Here is a 20,187-nt window from a genome sequence, read left to right on the forward strand (position 1 = left end):
TGTGGTTGCCGAATTAGACTTTATTTAAACCACCTGTTTTGATGTGATTTTTAAAAAAAGTTGTGCAACATTTGTTTCCACTGAAACCTTTTGTGATGCCACAGTGGAACTTGGACTTCGTTCTCACTTTAATGTGCACCCCTTTAGAGCCGCGGCACTGTTGTTTCGAGACTTCTGACATTGAAGACAGTCTTTCTCATTGCCATAAGAATGGGCTTAAGCATGTGAGTGAGCTGCAGAATCTTTCTGTCAATCCACCTTATAAAAATTCTTTCTAAAGAAGTTTGTGTTGAGGTCCCAGGTTTCCTTTCTGTGGAAGGTGGTCACTCCATTTCATGTTGTGCAGGCTATTGTGATTCTAGCATTCTTTGCTCCAGACTGCACTGTTTGGATCCTGTGAGAGCACTAAGCTTTTATATTGGTCATACCAAGGAGCATCAAGTGTACAATCCGCTCTTTGTAGGGTTCTCAGTAGCAAAGGATGGCAAGAGAGTGCTGATCTCGCAATAGAGATCTGCTAAGGACTGGCAAACTAGCACCTTCAGAAGACTTTGCCACTCACCAACGCCAAAGCTGCTACCACTGTGTCCTGTCCTAGACATTTGTCAGGAGGTTACATTGACGTTGGTACACAAGTTTGCGAAGCGCTGCTGCTTCAGTTCTCCGGTCCTTTGAGAGGGACATTTTGCCCCCTCTGTCCTGCAGGAAATTTCGGTATGAGTCCGTTAACAAACCCGCCACCTTGGGAGGTACTGCTATGGTATGTATTCGCAATGTAAGGAATCTGTGGTTAGAATTATCCCTCAAAGTAACAAGTTGATTACCTTTGGTAACTATCTTTCTGGTGAATATTCCGTCTGACAGAAGATTCCTTACTGACCCTCCCATCTCCCCGTTCTGTGAACTAGATTTATTTTTCCTTCATCTAAAAAGAGTTGCAGATTTGGAGATCTGCACACTGGTCATGCCAATATGCCAAGAGGCCTTGCGTTTGAAGGCGCTGACAACATAGAAAGTAACATGTAACACAGCTCCACCTACCGTAACGCAGGAGAATAGTCTGATGCCTGGGGAATAGTCACAAGGTGAGATAGAGTATCCACCAGAAGTATAGTTACTGAAGGTAAGTAACGTATTCATCATTCCAACTGCATAGTCTTGGAATTATACTTGCGTCTACTGACTCGCTGTTCTCGTTGCCCTTAAGTCTTTATCCCAGGCAAAAAAAAACATTAGAGTTAGGAGAATTCTGTTTGAACATAACCTTAAACTGTTGATATCTATTTTTTGTCATAAGTCACTTGCTGCAGAATGTTAAGCATGGCTGTGTTTTTACTTGAAAAACATTAAATTACTTCAAAATTATTAAATTAGGATTTTTTTTTACTTCTTCCTCACAAAAAAAAGTAATCAAATAATATACCGATAAGAGAAAGCAACATTACTGACCTCAAAAGCACTTTCACTGTGCTTCTTGATCTTCACCGAAATAAAATAAATACAGATGCGGAAAGTAGATGAGTGGTGACTTTTAGAGACATACCTTGGTGAGATTTAAGAAGATCGTTAAAAGTGCTGTGGTCCTACTCTGCCTTCTCTAGCACACATCCGTCTCATCCGCAGTGCGGTTATTTCTTTTTGTTGTGGACACATGTTCTGGACTTACGTTTCAGGATTATATGTGAATAAATATATCTTACCCATCAGAATTACGGCCTCACCTTGCAGGCACACTGGGTAATGTTTTTTCATTCTGTCTTTTCAATGTTAGATTTGCTCAGAAGAACGACATTTCCAATCATTCCCTGCAGGATAGTACCAGCCAGCCTATTGAGATCAATGAGCCAGCCAGCAAACAGTGTCGTCAGTCCTCCAACAGCAGGCAGCCAGGGTAATGGGTTTTCTTCTCTATTTTGGATGACAGTGAGACGAGAGAAGAAATACATTGCCCATAATTCATGTATTATTTTTAGTTACTACTCTAATTAGAACAGGACATCCTTCATCTTTTTAAGTTGTGGTGTCAGTTTTATTTTATTTCAGATTTTTATTTAGTGATAATGAAATCCAGAGTACTTTGGGAAACTGGATGTCCGAAAATAAGTGTTAAAAAAAATAATCTTAATGATGGTGCATTGCATTAGTCAGAATTGTTCAGTAAGAGCTCTTAGTGAAAAGGAAAGCATTTCCATACTTGCTATCAACTTATAAACTTAGTTCTGTGCTATCATATAGGTAATGCCCGGGAGGGGGGTGGGGGGGGTGTGTGTGTTTATATAATATGTGTGTGTGTGTTATAGTAAGGTGACAGTGTCCGTCATAGTGCTATATTTTAATCCTGAAATTGTTCAGTTGTAGTTCAGTGAGCTAACTATGCATTCTGCCCTGACATATTACATCAGTCAACACCATAATAACAACCCCTCCCCACGTCAACTGTACCAGATGCAGCATCACAGTATAAGGAGATCTCATGTTAAATCAGGCGGTCCTTCTGGCTTTAAGGGTTCATGACATCTGTCCTATCTGGAGCCGTGAATAGTTTCAGCAGGATAGCCACTCTTTCTACGCAGCCTTGTGCCACACCTGTTTTTTATTTTATATTTTGATGGTGACCCGATCCCACTGGGACACCCACACCTCATTGCATTGTTGGCGGCTACAGGAGGAGGCCCAAGGCTCTCATGGCCCTTATGATCCCTAGCCTTTGCAAAACCTGGAATGCCGGCACAAGAACTGCTCACACTTTAAAAATATATATATATATTCTTTTTAGATGCCTTTTCCCACATGAGGCACCCACTACTCTTGCTCCCGTTGAGAGCTACGGGAGAATCTTCAGCCCTGCTGGTTATCCAGACAGCACCTATCGTCTAGTGCTGGTGCAGGAGCTAGCCGTAGTTGTATTGCCCCCTCCTGGCAGGAGCAAATGTTAAGGGATTTGCTTCGAGACGGCCCTGTCCCATTCCAGTACTACCCCCTTTCCCGCTCACCCCCTGCCCCCTTGCAGTTGTCCCACAGCAGTCCTGAGGGACCGCAGCACAACATTTTTTATTTTGTCTCCGGTTTCAGAGGTCCTGGCAAAGCCAGCCCCCCGAAGGGTTAGAGGGTCAAGGTATCCCTAGCCTGCATCACCATATCTTTTTTTAAATTTGATTTCCATTAATAATAAAAACATTTTCATGAGATTCCGAGTCATGAAATGGTGGCCACAAAACTTCTGTTCATGATGCAGCCAGCCAATTCGAGTGCTTGCTTCAAAAAGCCCCCTTGGTCAATCATAAAGCTTAAAATTGTTAATACAAGTCCACTGTGAGCATTCATTTCTCAAAAACGGCTGAAAAGCTCAACACCAAAACACAAAACGCAGGTTTTTGTATCACAAGCTCCTTTTCTGGTAAATTTTGTAAAATTCCCTTTAGCTGTTTTTGTGGTATTGGAGTTCAATTTTCCTATGGAAAATGGCCTGGGGCAAATGTGTTTTGGTACACCCTTCACCTTATTTTCTCAACTGCCACTTGAGGGATTACAGCAAAAATTTCCAGGAGGGAAATGAGGTGGATGATTTTTTTTTTTTGTGTGAAAAGTTTTGTGAAGATTCGTCAAATTGTGCCACCGTTATTAGCAAACCAAAAAGGAAATATGGTCCCAACTATAGCTACCCAGTGGCCACTGCCTCTGGGTAATACAAACAAGTTATCTTCAGTAATGGTCTTTCTGGTAGAGACGGTCTAGCCAGAGATTCCTCACCTTTTGAATATTCCCAAGGTGTCAGACTTGGTCTGGAAAACTTTTCAGAAGCACCTTTGTGTGCCGGAAAGTGGCACCTTGTGGCTCCACACTGACGCCGTTCTGCTCTCTGGAAATGACCTATGTGGCCTTTATAAGCTCTACTCCCTCGTGCTGTCACTCACTTTCAAGATTTTCCGAGCCCCAAGGCACAGGCCCAAAAGCAAATTGGCAGGCTTGGGTTCTTAGTACAATCATAAAACTAGGAGGAAGACCGGGTTGGAGAGGAATCAGTGACTAGATAGAGCCCACCAGAAAGAGCATTACGGAAGGTATGTAACTTGCTCTTCTGATACAGACTTCTAACTGCAGATTCCTTGCCTTTTTTGTTAGCTACCAAAGCAGTACCTATTTGGTGGTGGGTCTGTGAATTTACTCAAACTTGAAATTCCTGATGTCTAGAACAGGGACTACGCTTGCTAAGGCAGTAGTAGCAGCTATGGCCCTAGTCGAATGAGCACGCAGTCCTTCTGGAGGCTGCTTTTGGGTCAGTGCGTAGCTGGAAGTTATGCAGAGCACGAGCCAGCGTGAGATGGTTCTCATCTGCACTGCCATGCCTTTTTTTCACTTCAAGGAACTCAACAAAGAGCGGACCATCAGCCCAATGTACTTTGGTACAATATATGTAGAAGCTCAGCACGTCCTTGGGGTCTCAGCAGTGGAGTCCTAACTCCTACTCCTTAGGTGGAACATAGAACGCAGGCATGGTAATGGTTTGACCGATGTGGACAGCGTTGCAAGTTTCGGCAGAAAAGACTCCTGAGTCCACAGGACCAGTTTGTCTGGAAGGCAAGTAGTGTAAGATGGGTTAACAAAAAGAGCCCGAAGCTCTTTCACTTGCTATGCTGAGGTGATGGCGACAATAAACCGTCTTTATGGTAAGGAACAGCTGTGAACCAGCTCAAACAGAGTCCACAACAGATAAGTCGGGACTAGTTTAAGGTTCAACTGGGACATCACAAAGGGGGAAACATATGTTGTAGCCGTTTCAAAAATCGTGTCACAGCTGCCGACTTAAGCATCTGGCAAACACAAGAAGGCTGAAAGATAGCCCTTAACTGTGCCTAAAGCAAACCCTTACTGAGCAAGAAAAAGAACAAACAAAAGATCCGATACCTTGGACTCGAGGGCATCAGTCTGGAGAGTGCTGCACCAAGACACAAATTTGTCCTCAACAACAAGTGTAAACAGTTTTCTTTGAGAGATGCCTGGCTGCCAAGATGACATCAACTACCTCCGGAGGTATGTTGAAGGTGTTCAGCTGTCGTTGTATAACCTCCAAGCATAAAGGTGGAGAGTGCAAAGTCCCGGGTGCAGAACCCTTCCCTGTTGCTGCGACAACAGGTCCTCCTGGAGGGGAAGATATAAACCCCATTTCTAGTAATATTTCAGTGTGTAGACATTCAGTATCCTCTGGGAAGAAGACGAACCACAAGTTGATTCACCTGAATCTATTTTCTGCGTCTTTCACACACTTTTCTATGGTGGCATTAGTAGCAGGGAGTATAGATACAAAGTGTTTGAGCGAGACTTCTTTATCATCCAACGTCTAGATTTATCCCTCTGCTTCGGAGACCTTGCCGGCCACATTGCATAAGTCTTGGCATAGTAGCCCCACATCGATTCCAACTTCTCCAATCTTAGTTTCGACCGCTTCCTTGAAAGATTGAATGGTCTGCATGATAGTGCCCAGTTCACTGGAGAAGGGTTGTGCCTGAAGGGAGCTTCACAGTGAACGTATCCATTTATGTTTGGGCATGTGTTCCAGGCCGTTAGTCTTTCCCCATCGGGATGCACTCCAAGGTGGATGTATATATATAGAGAGGGCCTCTCCCGACAAGTAATGTATCCTGTCTCACCTTGAGGATAAGGCTACTTCACAGTCAAAGTGTGGCCCACCTGGTGAAGTCCTCGATGCAGCCTTCCCAAATGTTCGTGGACGTATGGGGGTGGGGGGTACAATAGGACTAAGTGGATAGCCGGCTTTGTGTCAACAGAGGTCGCGAGGCTGCTATGGGATGAGCAGTGGAGAGGTGGGTCTCTGCTTGTTGGTCCCCTTGGCAGCACAAGTGGGGGACAGTGCATTTTATGAGTTACTGAACTGCCCCGTAGGTATACCACGACTAGTAAATATCTGCCTCCGTGAGGAAGGTTCTTTGAATTCATAGCACTGTCTAGCGGTAATAGTCCACAGAAGTCCCAGACTCCTGGTGCTCATCGTAACTTGGGCGGTAGGTTTTCCAAAGCGGCCCCAAACAGCTTATTTCTACTCCGGGGGTACAACTGAGGCTTTATGCCCAGATTCTGGCCACCAGGAATCTGTGGTGTGTTAAGTGGGTTTGGATCCCTGGGATTGGCGCTGAGGGGTGTTTGCTGCCTGCTTGCACCCCGGAGCGTGAGGGCCAGGGGAAGTACGAGCATTTGAGACCATGTCTAAAAGCAAAAGCGCTCCACCCATTTCTCACTTGAGCAGGCAGCATCTCAGTCGTCTGCCGCGGTTGAGAGGTGCCCAGCAATCCTACTCCCGGAGCAGTTCCTGCAAGGTCCGTCTGTATTTGGGCATCTATGCACCTATGTCATGCTCTGAAGAGGGCCGTCACAGCACACCCACATCGTGCTGCTCAGAAGAGAACCCCCGGTAGTGGCAATGTGCCAAGAGTGGGTGCTCCTACCCTGGTGACCACCCCTGCAATGAGGATGGGGGAGGTTGTCTGTAGTTATCAGCCACACGGCCACCCCACCTCTCGCATCAATCTTACCGGGACCAGCTCTGTACAGGAAGGAGGCTAGTCCCCGATCCTGTCAAGACCTGTAGGGGTGGGGAGCGTAAATACTTCTCCCACGACTTCATAAGGGGTCACACTCGGGCAGTGAGCTCCCCCAAGCACCAGTCTTGGTGGAGATAAATGCCGCGATCTTAAAGATTCCAGGATCCAGTCTGACCCCTGGGAAATATTCATAAGGGGAGGAGCCTGTGGCTAGAAGTCATTCAAAAGTATTTTTTGCTAATAACTTTAGTGCCTTCTGATGAATCTTCACAAAAGCAGTTTGTCACTCAATACACAGACCCCCCCAGGATATTGCGGTATGGATTAGCAAATTTAGCGGCACAAGTATGGAAATTTAGAGGCACAAATGTGGGAATTTCGCAGCATTTTGGCGGCACTTTATTTTACAATTTTTTTCCACACCAAATGCAGAGATCTTATTTTTAGGCGGTATTTTGCAACATGAAAGTTTACACCAAAGCACTGTGTACAAAACTGTTTTGTATCTCCTTACTACGCAGTGTTTAGTTTGTAAAAAATACTTTCCAGGGCTCTCATTAGGAGACCACTGCAGCTTGCACCACACATTGCCTCTGCCACACAACTACTGACCATCACACACCTACAAGTGTGGCAATCCCGACTATTTCAGGCCCCCAAAGCATTAAGAAAGGCGCGGCAGGTAATAGTCATTTTTAATGTATATTAAATTAATAATCAACTGCTGTTCTGGTCACCTCTACATTAGCCAGACAGCACCACCTTGTGGCAGACTGGCACACGCGCTTGTGTCAACAATTAAGTGTCGGTGCCGAGCCCCGGAAACCACCGACTGTAATTAAGCAGTTAGAACGTCAGATTATTTCAGTGCGTTGACATTCATTCTTCCCCCCACCCTGACACCAATGCGAATATTGAATTAAGAGTCCAGTCAATTGTTATGTGCATCTTCTAGGTGGCCTGAGTTCCTATTATACATGAACAACATAATAATTTTTCAAATCAATACAGGAGAGTATTTGGTAAAGCGCACATCCTGAAATCATATATTTTGAGGTTCTCTTATATGTGATCATGAAGAAAAAGGAGGGAAAGTGAAAATAATTGCATAGGTTCACACAATTTGGTAAAGCGGGAAACCCAGGATTAATACCAGGTGTTTTGGTTTTACATTGTGCAGTTCAGTCACTAGATATATATGCTTCACTTCCCCTAAACCCACCGTACTGCAAACCCCACTCTGCCAACCCTCCTATCATGACCACCACCCTGCTGGCATCGATGTGGCCTCCTGTTTAAAGTTATTTACGTTATACAACAAAACCCCAACCTCTGTTACCCTTCCATGATGATCTTGTAAATAATTGTTGTAGATATAAGGTTATATTATAGGCTCCTTTATCGGTAACTCTGAGTATGGAATGCTTCACAGCATTCACCACGGGGTGTAGTCAAGGTCTTCTGCACTTCACCTGGAGACTATGGGAGGCCCAGCCTCAACCAAAATCAGTCTGCCCCACACACTCTATTTCTTGAGGGATGTTGGCAGCCATGACCAGCCTCCTTGGTGTCAGTCCGCATGATTTCCACCATCTGGGCCTTCAGTTCAGTTTACACCCCCCCCTTCCCTGAAGCTAGTGGTCATTTAGCTTTCAATCATATTTATTAAATTAATATAGGAAAAGTAGATTAGTCCACTGTACCACACCTCATTTGAGTCTCTGTAATTCTGCTAATAGCGTCCCTGCATAGAACTTCAATGTTATCAAATTGAATTAAGGTAAAACAGAGCTGACTCAAAAAGAAAAACTAAACTTATTTGGCCTAGAGAAGGGGAACGAGATGGAGGACAGAGCAGGAAATAAATTACGAAACCTACACACATACCCCTGTAATCCCTCCCTGGGAAGATCCCCTGAGCTCCATCTGTAACTTCACCATCATGCCCTGCTTTCTCATTTTCCACTACCTTCACCGTTCCTGCTATAATGGTTATTTCTCTGCCGTTTCAGAGCGCATGACATTGATAGTTTTTAGAAGCATTCTATTATTGCCTGGAGTGAGATTCTTGTTCACATCAATCCCCACAGAGAAGGCATTCATTGCCTTGCTATAGCATCCTTCCTTCTGGATGAAGAACTCTTCTTTGCTGCCCACGTGTCAGCCATAGTTGCCTGATCGTAGGAAGTTGGGAAGTTTCAAGCTGCTTAAAGGCTCAAGGAACCAGTTACCTATTGGTGTCTCTGGCAGAGGTATCTAAAGTCACTGCGGTTATGACTGCTGATGGTGTCTTCATAGCGAGAATGCCCCCAACTAATCTCCAAGCCCAACTGGAGTTTCTCTTCCAGGGGATTCTCATCAAAGTCATAGACACTGAATCTCCGCCCACATGCGGGAACCCGGAGCATATACAAAAATACATATATATGTGTATGTATTAGAAAATGAGTACATAGTACGAAATAAACACACATATACATGTATAACATAAAAAATATGCAGCCCCAAACATATCCAATAGGCTAAGCAGCCAGAGATGCATGTTTTTCTCTAGTATGAAAATAACATATAAACATATAATGTAAAAGGACATGTACAGTAATAGCTTTCCGCAAAAAAAGCTTTTATTTTCATCAAAAGAAGACAGGTAATGGCAGGCAATCAGCCTAAAGAAGGCTGCATAAATAAATAACATCCCTGTACAGAAAAGGAAACTGGTACTTCGCCTTTAAGGCCTCAGAAACCCTGAGTACTTTGCCTTTAAGGCCTCCAGGAGACCCCTGCTCCCATCATGCACAACAGGTGACAGTTAGGTCAGTTCTTTTTTCCGGCTCCTTCTGTGAGGAACCTGGAGCTTGAGCTCAACTGATTTTGACTTTTTCCAGTCAGAATTTATATTCTAACTACTTTTTTCAATATTTCTTGTTACTGGTTGTATTTATCAGTCTTTTTCTGACTAATTGGTCATTCTTTTTAGTCAGTCAGATATGCCACCTTTATTTTATAAATGTCCTTCTTGTGGGAAGATGGCCAAATCTGATCCTCATTCGATCAGCGTTGTGTGCCTACCTTCTCCTCACGACAGAGACATGCTACCACTGTCAACTTACAAGAAGAAACATTGAAAGACCGAGAGAAGATCAGACTTTTAGGCTTGATGGAGAGAGGAAAACCTCATAAAAGAGGCCCAGAGAGGAGTCATTCATCTGGAGGGCCCTCCACTCTGAGAAAACGGCAAAGATCTACATCACCAGAAGCTAGAAGTAAGAAAAAACTTCACAGCATGTCGTCGATGTCGAGACCAACTAAACAAGCAAGGTCAATGTCGAAGACCAGATCGCCGTCGAGAAGTAAGTCGACGTCGAGACCTATGACACAAGCGAGATAGACATCAACGCAAGTGAGATCGATGTCGATGACCAGATCGCCGTCGAGGAGTAAGTTGTCGTCGAGACCTACAAAGCAAGTGAGATAGACCTTGAGGACAAGATCGCCATCGAGGAGTAAGTCGACAACGAGACATGCTTCGGGCTCGAAGCATGATAGACCTCAGTCGATGTCGATACGCCCGTCTACACCAATACAGAGGTCGACGTCGACATCTCCACCCCCTTCTAGAAGGTCGTCGTCGAGACACTCCAGATCACCCTCTCGGACCCGTCAGCGGTCTATGCGAGGGCAGGGCAACGTCGAAGATACCACATGAGCACCAGCAGTCGACGTCGAGGGCTTCATCCCATAGATCTCCGCCGTCAAGAGTGTCACGTCCACGGTCGCCATCGATGGTGGCTCATTATGGTTCGACGTCGAGGCGTTCGACGTCGGGCGTTCGACGTCGAGGGACATGCAAGTTATTCCTGCTGAAGGCTTTGAAAGACCTACGTTGAGATCACGGCTCTCGACGTCGAGGGAAGCTTCTTCCTCGCCTGGTATAACTATCATTCAAGTTACACCGGAGGGCTCTCCGGCGAGTGGGAACATATCTCCTCCCATCAACATTTCACCCAGATGGTTGGAGGACATTACTGGAAGATCCAACCCAGACCTACTGAGAGACCTCCTCCCACGGAATCCTCAAAATCTTCCTCTGGTAGGTCCCCAAGGAGTTCCAGATCTCCATTAAGACGGCGCTCACGCTCAAAAGAGCGCTCAAGCTTCTGCCGATCACATACGCCAAGGAGAAGACCGAGGTCTCCTACAACGACCTCATCAACAAGGTCATCGTGTAGAGACTACTCCCCTACTATATCTTCAACTCCACCATCCAAGGTTTCCCCTGTTGATGATATTGGGACATTCAACAAGGTGCTCTGTAGAGGTGCCAGCATGCGCGCTGACATCAGTTCTTTCTTTTTCCGCGCCGAAAGCGCAGATCCGGATTGAGCAAGTACCTCGCTCAATTTTTCGCCACGTTTTTGAGACTTTTGTCTCCTTCTCTCCTGGTCCACGTAGTGATGCCCGGCGTTAAGTCCTGTGGGTCGTGCCGCCGTAATATGTCGGTGGAGGACCCCCATGATGTCTGCCTCTACTGCCTGGAGACTGACCATGACTCCTGGGATTGTCGAGACTGCCGCGCCATGGCCCCGAAGGCCTTGCGGGAGCGGTGCCCGAAGTTGCTGGAGGACCAGCACTCCTCTCACCGCCGCTCAGGGTCTAGGGGCCGTTCGCGCGACCGCTCGTGGGTCCGGAGTCGTCGCTCCTCGGGCTCTAAGTCTTCACCTTCAGAGTCCGGTAAGCGACGACATAAGAAGTCGAAGAAGCGTGTACACTCTCCTACGTCCCCCCCCCCCCCCCGGCGCTCCTCAGAGGCGGACAAGGGGGACATGGGTTCCGCCCCTGCGGCTCCTCTGGAGCATGGGAGTCCCGCGGCCAACCCGCTATACACGGGTCCGTCGACGACTCCCGAATAAATGCAAGAATTTCTTGCTTCCATGGACCGCCTGTTTAAGCCTCGGGTTCCCGCCGGCGCGCCTGCGGTCCCCGCGGTCCCGTGTCCATATCCTGTTTGCCCGGCGGCACCGCCTCGGACGCCAGCCCCGGAGGCACTGGATCCAGCGCCCTGGCTCAGGTGCCACAAGGTGCAACACTGCCGGCCCAGGTTCTGCACTTGGCTTCGGCCCCAGCGCCGCCACAGGCGCCGCACTGGGTGCCGTTTATCCCGCCCCTGCCCCGGTTCTCGGACCATTTCGTTCCGACCTGGGATCCACATTGGGATGCTGCTCCGGTTCGGCCCAGGCCAGCTCAGCTCCCGGCATCGCTGACCCCCACTCCGGCTCTGGACCTGCCGCCACAGCGGGCTCCTTCTACTCCGGAGCCGGATGAGAACTGGGACGGCTCCGAGGACCCCCTTGCACGGCAGTGTGACCCCGAGCAGGATTGGGTGGATGACCTTCAAGATGCAGGTGAACTTGATGTGTCTTCTGACCCGGGGTTTGCCTCCCCTCCGCCTACTATGGACGAGGGCGCTTCCTACACTAGGGTGCTGCGTCGAGCTGCGGAGGCTCTCCATCTCTACCTTGCTACGATGACCCTTAAGACCAACCTCCTTACGGCGTCTTCGTCGTCGGAACCGCTGCTCCCTTTCAAAGAGGCCCTTACCGAAGTCCTCTTGGGCACTTGGTTGCGGCTGGCCTCAGGGGCACCGGTGGATAAGAACGTCGCTAGGCATCATCGCCCGGCGCTGGGTGATCCTGCCTTCTTGATCACTCACCCCATGCCCGAGAGCCTGGTCATTCAGGCCTCGACGTGCCTTCCCCACGGCTCCGCCGGATAAGGACTCTAAGAAGCTGGACCAATATGGCAAGAGGTTGTTCTCCTCTGCCAGCTTGGGGCTACGGTTGGTTAATAATGCCTGCTTATTGGGCCATAACTCCCACGCCGTGTGGGATTCGGTGGCAGAGGTCCTGCCTCAGTGTTCTGAGGAGGTCCAACAGCACCAAAGCAGCCACAAAAGCAATGAGGTGTGTCTTCCTCCGAAGCTGTTGTCCACTCCAGTGGGAGGAAGTGTTTCATTACATCTGGAGGAGTGGAAACGTATAACAAAAGACACATGGGTCATCAACATTGTTCAAAATGGCTATCTTCTCAAGTTCAAACTCCTCCTCCATCTATACCGCCGAGAGGCATTTCTCACTGCGACCAACGATTGTTACAAAGGGAGGTAAACACCTTATTGAAGAAAGGAGCTATAGAAAAAGTCTCTGCTCCTCAAAGAAATCAAGGAGTCTACTCGTGTTACTTCCTTGTGCAAAAAAGAGGCCCCACCACAGAATACAGACCTATCCTGGACTTGAGACTGTTGTACAAATACATTCACAGAGAGAAATTTCAAATGTTAGCACTCCATCAAATTTTTCCACAGCTTCGTCAAGGGGATTGGATGTGCTCCATCGACTTACAGGATGCATACTTCCACGTACCAATATCACAGAAACATAGCAAATTTCTATGATTTCGAGTGTCTTTTCAACATTACCAGTACTCAGTTCTCTCGTTCGGGCTCAAATCAGCGCCCTAAACATTCTCCAAATGTATGGCTGTGGTGGCCGCTTTTCTCTGCAAGCAGAAAATATTCATATATCCTTACCTGGACGACTGGCTCCTGAAGAGCTCATCTCCAACTCTGCTGCAGGATCATCTCTTCAGCTTCGCCACAACTTTGGCCTTCACGTCAATTTCAAGAAATCCATACTAAATCCAATGCAAAAGGTCCATTACCTAGGCTCCTTCCTGGACACCGAAAAAGCAAGCATGTGTCTTTCGGAGGAGAGGTTGCCATCAATCCAAGGAAAATTCTTGACCCTTCTTCACACGCATCTCCCAACAGTTCGACAGGTGTCATCACTACTGGGATCGATGGCGTTGTGCATCTTTGTAGTACCAAATGCACGATTACACATGCATCCACTACAACAATGTTTGGAGGACCAGTGGATGCAAGTATCAGAGCGCTGGGAGGATCATGTAATTCTCCATCAATCAGCCAAAGACTCTATCCGGTGGTGGATGAAGCGATCACACCTGATGAAGGGAGTCCCTTTCCACCAGGACCCTCCAAACCAGACTTTAGTCACAGACGCTTCTCTCCAGGTTTGGGGTGCTCATATGGGCCCTCTTCAAGTACACGGTCTATGGTCCGACTCCAAAAAGAGCTATCACATCAACCTGCTAGAGCCGAGAGCCGTACATCTAGCTCTCAAGTCCCTGTTTACGTTGTTAGAGTCTCGCTCCATTCTAATGCAAACGGACAATACAACGACAATGTATTATTTGAACAAACCGGGAGGTACCTAATCAAGAACACTCTCCATAGTCTCAAACCATATGGAACTGGCTTCTAGCGAGAGACCTGTCAATAGTAGCCATTCATCTACCAGGCTCTCTCAACTCCCAGGCGGACTTCCTCTGCAGAGACTAGGTTGAAGCCCACGTTTGGGTTCTCAACAACAAGGTCGCTCACAGCATCTTTCGAGAATGGGGAACGCCAGACATCGACCTGTTTGCAGACGCGGTAAACGCAAAATGCCCCGTCCTCGCATCCAGGTTTCCCCAATAAGGATCTCAAGGGAATGCCCTTTTGGTCGATTGGTCTCAGAGCTTACTGTATTCTTTTCCACCGATTCCGTTGATACCAGTTGTAATCAACAAGCTGTACAGGACCAACTCCAGGATGATCCTAATAGCCCCGGAGTGGCCTCGCCAGTGGTGGTTTCCGGACCTCCTTCAACTATCGGAAGTGCTACACATGCGATTGCCAAAGCACCCGGATCTCCTATCTAAACAGGCAGGGAGAGTATTCCACCCCAACCTGGCCTCCCTCCGGTTGACAGCATGGCTCCTGAAGTCATACAATATGGACACCTACAATTGAATCCAGACTGCATGACTATTCTCAAAGAAGCTAAAAGACCATCCACGAGGAAATCGTATGCCTTCAAGTGGAAGCGGTTCTTCCTATGGTGTGTGGACAATGAACATGATCCCATCCGGGGTCAGGAACAGGTGATTTTACGCTACTTGTTGCATTTGGCTAGATCTGGTCTTCAGTTCGCTTCTATCAAAGTCCACCTTGCAGCAATCACAGCCTATAGGAATTCCCCAACCAGACTTCTTTGTTTAGAATTCCGGTGGTAAAGGATTCTCTTGAGGGCTGTAAAAAAGGTTTACCCACCAGTCTGGTCTCCCTCTCCTCCATGGGAGCTTAACATTGTGTTAACAAATTTGATGGGGGCTCCTTTTGAGCCTATCCATAAAGCTTCCTTGCAGCATTTAACATGGAAACCCGCGTTCCTGGTGGCCATTACATCTGCTCACAGGGTCAGTGAGATCCAGGCTTTTTGCTGTAAGGAACCTTATACTGTGTTTCACGCTAACCGAGTAGCTCTCAGAACACATCCTAGTTTTTTGCCTAAAGTAGTCTCTGACTTCCATATTAACCAGACTACCACTTTACCTACCTTTTTTCCGAATCCTCCGGAAAGATCTCTCCACTCCCTAGATCTCAAGAGGGTTCTGAAGTTTTATTTGGACAGAACAAAGACACTGAGGAACTCAGAATGCTTGTTTATTAACTATGGTCCTGTTAACACAGGTTCTGCAGCTTCCAAAAGATCATTTTCTAAATGGATTGTTTCTTGTATTCTACTGTCATACCAATTGGCCAACAAATCCCTTCCGGGGAAGCCTAAGGCCCATTCCACTAGGGAGAAAGCTTCTACCACGGCTCTCCTGAGGAATGTCCCCATGGCAGATATTTGTAAAGCAGCTACATGGCGATCAGTTCATACCTTTACTCGCCACTACTGTTTAGATGCTGACACGCAGGCAGATGCTCAGGTTGAGCAAGCCTCGCTGAGAAACTTTTTTGCTAATACTGTTTAACGTGTACGTCAATTTAGTTCGCTGTTTTTTGCTCGTCCGTGTGCAAGTGGGTATGGGCTTTCTACTCTGTTCAGTGCTTATGACTATTGATGAGTATCCCCTGGAAAATAAGGATAAGTTACTTACCTGTAATCCTAGTTCCCTTCCGGGGCATACTCATGAAAGTCATAAGCAACCCTCCCGCCTCCCCGGACGAGCATTAACAGTTTACTCGATATTTTTGCATCTTTGATGCAGGTTCCTACAGGTTTCTTATACCGTACAAGAGAACTGACCTAACTGTCACCTGCCGTGCATGATGGGAGCAGGGGGCTCCTGGAGGCCTTAAAGGCAAAGTGCTCAGGGTTTCTGATGCCTTTAAGGCGAGGTGCCAGTTTACTTTTCTGTACAGGGATGTTATTTATTTATGCATCCTTCTTTAGGCTAATTGCCTGCCATTACATGTTTTCTTTGATGAAAATTAAAGGTTTTTTGCAGAATGCTATTACTGTACATGTCCTTCTCTTACATTATATGTTTATATGTTATTTTCATACTAGAGAAATGCATGCATCTCTGGCTGCTTAGCCTATTGGATATGTTTGGGGCTGCATATTTTTTATGTTATACATGTATATGTGTGTGTTTATTTCGTACTATGTACTTATTTTCTAATACATACACATATATATGTATTTTTGTATATGCTCCGTGTTCCCGCACGTGGGCGGAGATAATTCAGTGACTTTGATGAGTATACCCCTGGAAGAGAACTAGGATTACAGGTAAGTAACTTATGCTTATTGGCCCATGATCTCCAAAGGGCCTCCAAGAATCCAGCCTTGTCTTCTGCTAGATCCCCAGCCAGTTACCTTCCCCGGCGTCATTCTGCATCATCAGGACTGTGATTAAGTCACAACCTCCAGAGATCAAAACTTTCATGTCTGAGGCCTGTTGCGGTTGCATCTAGTGCCTTTTTAGTTTGTCTCCGCGCGCATACCTTCAATTTCGCGGGCACTTTTGTAAAAATCGCAGCATTTTTTATAAAAGTGCTGATTTTGCGGCAAAATTGCAAAATCCTGGAGGGTTTAAATACAGCTGCTTCCTGAAAAGTTTTGAGGTGATTCACTAAGTGAGGGCTGAGAAACGAGGGGGGGGGGGGGGGTGGAAGAAACTTTACGAAAACTTGTATGGGGGGCGGCTCACGAGTATCCGGGGACCTACTGCAACACTCGGTGGGGCCCCCATGTGAATCTGCGTTGATCCAGATCCCCCCAAAAAAAATACACACCTAAGAGACCCACTAACACACTCTCACACACCCACTCGCACACCTGTACAGCCATTCACTCAGAGACCCACAAAACCACTGGCACCCTCACTCACAGACCCACCAAACCAGTAGCTCACACACACTTGCACAATCACTCACATACCCATTCAGCCACTCACACACACTGACTTAGCCACTCACACACACTGACTTAGCCACTCACACACACTGACTTAGCCACTCACACGCACTGACTTAGCCACTCACACGCACTGACTTAGCCACTCACACGCACTGACTTAGCCACTCACACGCACTGACTTAGCCACTCACACGCACTGACTTAGCCACTCACACGCACTGACTTAGCCACTCACACGCACTGACTTAGCCACTCACACGCGCTGACTTAGCCACTCACACGCGCTGACTTAGCCACTCACACGCGCTGACTTAGCCACTCACACGCACTGACTTAGCCACTCACACGCACTGACTTAGCCACTCACACGCACTGACTTAGCCACTCACACGCACTGACTTAGCCACTCACACGCACTGACTTAGCCACTCACACGCACTGACTTAGCCACTCACACGCACTGACTTAGCCACTCACACGCACTGACTTAGCCACTCACACGCACTGACTTAGCCGCTCACACGCACTGACTTAGCCGCTCACACGCACTGACTTAGCCGCTCACACGCACTGACTTAGCCGCTCACACGCACTGACTTAGCCGCTCACACGCACTGACTTAGCCGCTCACACGCACTGACTTAGCCGCTCACACGCACTGACTTAGCCGCTCACACGCACTGACTTAGCCGCTCACACGCACTGACTTAGCCGCTCACACGCACCCACTTAGCCGCTCACACGCACCCACTTAGCCGCTCACACGCACCGACTTAGCCGCTCACACGCACCGACTTAGCCGCTCACACGCACCGACTTAGCCGCTCACACGCACCGACTTAGCCGCTCACACGCACCGACTTAGCCGCTCACACGCACCGACTTAGCCGCTCACACGCACCGACTTAGCCGCTCACACGCACCGACTTAGCCGCTCACACGCACCGACTTAGCCGCTCACACGCACCGACTTAGCCGCTCACACGCACCGACTTAGCCGCTCACACGCACCGACTTAGCCGCTCACACGCACCGACTTAGCCGCTCACACACACTGACTTAGCCGCTCATGACTTAGCCGCTCACACACACACTGACTTAGCCGCTCACACACACACTGACTTAGCCGCTCACACACACACTGACTTAGCCGCTCACACACACACTGACTTAGCCGCTCACACACACACTGACTTAGCCGCTCACACACACACTGACTTAGCCGCTCACACACACACTGACTTAGCCGCTCACACACACACTGACTTAGCCGCTCACACACACACTGACTTAGCCGCTCATGACTTAGCCGCTCACACACACACTGACTTAGCCGCTCACACACACACTGACTTAGCCGCTCACACACACACTGACTTAGCCGCTCACACACACACTGACTTAGCCGCTCACACACACACTGACTTAGCCGCTCACACACACACTGACTTAGCCGCTCACACACACACTGACTTAGCCGCTCACACACACACTGACTTAGCCGCTCACACACACACTGACTTAGCCGCTCACACACACACTGACTTAGCCGCTCACACACACACTGACTTAGCCGCTCACACACACTGACTTAGCCGCTCACACACACACTGACTTAGCCGCTCACACACACACTGACTTAGCCGCTCACACACACACTGACTTAGCCGCTCACACACACACTGACTTAGCCGCTCACTCACACACTGACTTAGCCGCTCATGACTTAGCCGCTCACACACACACTGACTTAGCCGCTCACACACACACTGACTTAGCCGCTCACACACACACTGACTTAGCCGCTCACACACACACTGACTTAGCCGCTCACACACACACTGACTTAGCCGCTCACACACACACTGACTTAGCCGCTCACACACACACTGACTTAGCCGCTCACACACACACTGACTTAGCCGCTCACACACACACTGACTTAGCCGCTCACACACACACTGACTTAGCCGCTCACACACACACTGACTTAGCCGCTCACACACACACTGACTTAGCCGCTCACACACACACTGACTTAGCCGCTCACACACACACTGACTTAGCCGCTCACACACACACTGACTTAGCCGCTCACACACACACTGACTTAGCCGCTCACACACACACTGACTTAGCCGCTCACGCACACTGACTTAGCCGCTCACGCACACTGACTTAGCCGCTCACGCACACTGACTTAGCCGCTCACGCACACTGACTTAGCCGCTCACGCACACTGACTTAGCCGCTCACGCACACTGACTTAGCCGCTCACGCACACTGACTTAGCCGCTCACGCACACTGACTTAGCCGCTCACACGCACACTGACTTAGCCGCTCACACGCACACTGACTTAGCCGCTCACGCACACTGACTTAGCCGCTCACGCACGCTGACTTAGCCGCTCACGCACGCTGACTTAGCCGCTCACGCACGCTGACTTAGCCGCTCACGCACGCTGACTTAGCCGCTCACGCACGCTGACTTAGCCGCTCACGCACGCTGACTTAGCCGCTCACGCACGCCGACTTAGCCGCTCACGCACGCCGACTTAGCCGCTCACGCACGCCGACTTAGCCGCTCACGCACGCCGACTTAGCCGCTCACGCACGCCGACTTAGCCGCTCACGCACGCCGACTTAGCCGCTCACGCACGCCGACTTAGCCGCTCACGCACGCCGACTTAGCCACTCACGCACGCCCACTTAGCCACTCACACACGCCCACTTAGCCACTCACACACGCCCACTTAGCCACTCACACACGCCCACTTAGCCACTCACACACGCCCACTTAGCCACTCACACACGCCCACTTAGCCACTCACACACGCCCACTTAGCCACTCACACACGCCCACTTAGCCACTCACACACGCCCACTTAGCCACTCACACACGCCCACTTAGCCACTCACACACGCCCACTTAGCCACTCACACACGCCCACTTAGCCACTCACACACGCCCACTTAGCCACTCACACACGCCCACTTAGCCACTCACACACGCCCACTTAGCCACTCACACACGCCCACTTAGCCACTCACACACGCCCACTTAGCCACTCACACACGCCCACTTAGCCACTCACACACGCCCACTTAGCCACTCACACACGCCCACTTAGCCACTCACACACGCCCACTTAGCCACTCACACACGCCCACTTAGCCACTCACACACGCCCACTTAGCCACTCACACACGCCCACTTAGCCACTCACACACGCCCACTTAGCCACTCACACACGCCCACTTAGCCACTCACACACGCCCACTTAGCCACTCACACACGCCCACTTAGCCACTCACACACGCCCACTTAGCCACTCACACACGCCCACTTAGCCAC

General features: G+C 48.7%; 1 protein-coding gene across 4 annotated transcripts in view; it reads left to right on the forward strand.

Moving 5' to 3' along the window:
- Nucleotides 1–20,187, forward strand: part of ACO1 (aconitase 1) — a 418,934-nt gene that overhangs the window by 286,428 nt on the left and 112,319 nt on the right. For 2 of the 4 annotated variants that reach the window (XM_078675987.1, XM_078675988.1), the window contains exon 13: nt 1,772–1,891. The exons of the other annotated variants lie outside the window; for them this stretch is intronic. In XM_078675987.1, the coding sequence (XP_078532113.1) occupies nt 1,772–1,891 (120 nt within the window). The remainder of the gene's footprint in view (nt 1–1,771; nt 1,892–20,187) is intronic. 4 annotated transcript variants of the gene reach the window in all.

The sequence above is a fragment of the Lissotriton helveticus genome, chromosome 2_1, assembly GCF_964261635.1.
Source record: "Lissotriton helveticus chromosome 2_1, aLisHel1.1, whole genome shotgun sequence".
In the NCBI taxonomy this organism is placed as follows: Eukaryota; Metazoa; Chordata; class Amphibia; order Caudata; family Salamandridae; genus Lissotriton; species Lissotriton helveticus.